The sequence below is a fragment of the Poecilia reticulata genome, unplaced genomic scaffold (genome assembly GCF_000633615.1).
Source record: "Poecilia reticulata strain Guanapo unplaced genomic scaffold, Guppy_female_1.0+MT scaffold_2074, whole genome shotgun sequence".
NCBI lineage: Eukaryota > Metazoa > Chordata > Actinopteri > Cyprinodontiformes > Poeciliidae > Poecilia > Poecilia reticulata.
In genome coordinates, this window is record NW_007616803.1 from 1 (window position 1) to 1,656 (window position 1,656).

Below are 1,656 nucleotides of genomic sequence, written 5' to 3' on the forward strand. Positions count from 1 at the left end.
AACATTCATAAAAACAGATAATAGACTCATATTTTACTGGAACAGGGGTGGGGGGTTCCTTGATCCAAAGTCCTCAGCAACTGATCCCCCACACTCTCCCCCTCAAAATAAATGTCGTCCCGACATAATGACATTTCTGGAGAACTGAGTCTTCAGCCGGTATGGAGACAGGTTTGGAAGACAGTCTCTTGTTACACTTTCCTGTATGATACAGTTCTTAACATGGCATCTATCCCCCTCTTCATGTCATGTTGAAACAATAGACATTACTGGCCAGGTAATATCTGTAAAGTCACTCTGCCATCTCTGCAGGTTGTGTGTATCAGACTGTAAAGTTTGACTTTCAGTTCCTGCCCCATAACCCTTCATTTAGACCCACTTATGCTATTATGTGCTAAACATATGTATCAGTCTAAATCAACTTATTCCAAATTCCAAATGTGCACTAATCAGCTATCAATATGCTTAAAGCTTATGATTCTAATCCCCTCTGTCCTGTGTAGTTACCTAACCTGAACATATAACTGAACAATGTGACCTAACCACAATATGAACTTAACATTACTTGTGCCTAACCATAAATGTTGGTTGACCTAGCTTGTTGTATGTGAGTGTTTTGGGTGGATGTCGTTGTCTAGAAGGATACTGTCTTGAAACAGGTTCCAGCCCTCTCTCGTCTGCTTCATCAGATGACACTGCCTCGGCGGAGTCTTGCTCGTCTGCTTCATCAGATGACACTGCCTCGGCGGAGTCTTGCTCGTCTGCTTCATCAGATGACGCCGCTTCCACAGGATCTTGTCCCTCTGCTTTATCAGATGTGTGCTCCTCTGCCGCCATTTCTTCTTCCTCTCTGTCCACTTCTCCTTCCCACTCCACCTCTGGTTCTGCACCCGCTTGAGCATCCTCTGCACCTCTCCTCAGCTGATCTTCAACTTGTTCCAGKTGTACTTTTGGGTGGGTGATGAACCTCCAGTTGTCTTCATCATCAGAGCTGCTGTCACCATTCTTGTCAACACATTCTTTCTGCTTCCTTCTGTTTCTACTCTGCTGTTGACTTTTCTTGTCCACCATGTTTTTCATATCTTTCTCTGTTTCAGCTGTCAGAAAATCACAAGGCAATAGTAAGTTTCGGTGCAAAACTCTGACCTTCCCTGTGCCTTTCTCTGGATGTACTGCATAAACAGGACTGTCCTTGTGTTTCCTTTCAGTGACTACATAGACCTTGTCTTCCCAGTAYGACCTGAGTTTYCCTGGTCCTCCTCGCTCCTTGAAATTTCGCACTAAGACCCTAGATCCTGGCTGCAGTTCCACTCCATGAATTTTCCGGTCGTACTCSATCTTTGCTCTGTTCCGCTCCTTATGTGCTGTCTCAGATGCCAACTTGTAAGCTTCTTGCATCCTTTTTCTCCACTTACTGGCATAATCACTGTGRGAGGTGCTCTGATCAGTTGGAGTTAACCCAAACATCATGTCCACTGGCAGCCGAGGACTCCTGCCATARAGAAGATAGTAAGGTGCATATCCTGTTGCTTCGCTACGCGTACAATTATACGCATGCACCACTTTGGGCAGGGAACTCTTCCAATCTGACTTTTCTTTCTCTGTCAGGTTTCTGAGCATTGAAAGAAGAGTTCGATTAAATCTTTCTGCTTGCCC

The 1,656-nt window shown here is 44.8% G+C and overlaps 1 protein-coding gene across 2 annotated transcripts; it reads right to left on the minus strand.

Moving 5' to 3' along the window:
• Nucleotides 1-6: 6 nt before the first annotated feature.
• LOC108166106 (uncharacterized) lies at nt 7-1,650 on the minus strand. 2 transcript variants are annotated; one of them, XM_017303665.1, is made up of 2 exons: nt 784-1,650; nt 7-741 (listed from the first exon to the last, which is right to left on the minus strand). In XM_017303665.1, exons 1-2 carry the CDS (start codon nt 1,618-1,620, stop codon nt 562-564), a joined length of 1,017 nt encoding a protein of 338 aa, XP_017159154.1. In that variant the 5' UTR covers nt 1,621-1,650; the 3' UTR covers nt 7-561. The 2 variants fall into 2 exon arrangements, with proteins under 2 accessions (XP_017159154.1, XP_017159153.1); XM_017303664.1 differs by having other exon boundaries at nt 7-689; nt 732-1,650.
• Nucleotides 1,651-1,656: the final 6 nt, after the last annotated feature.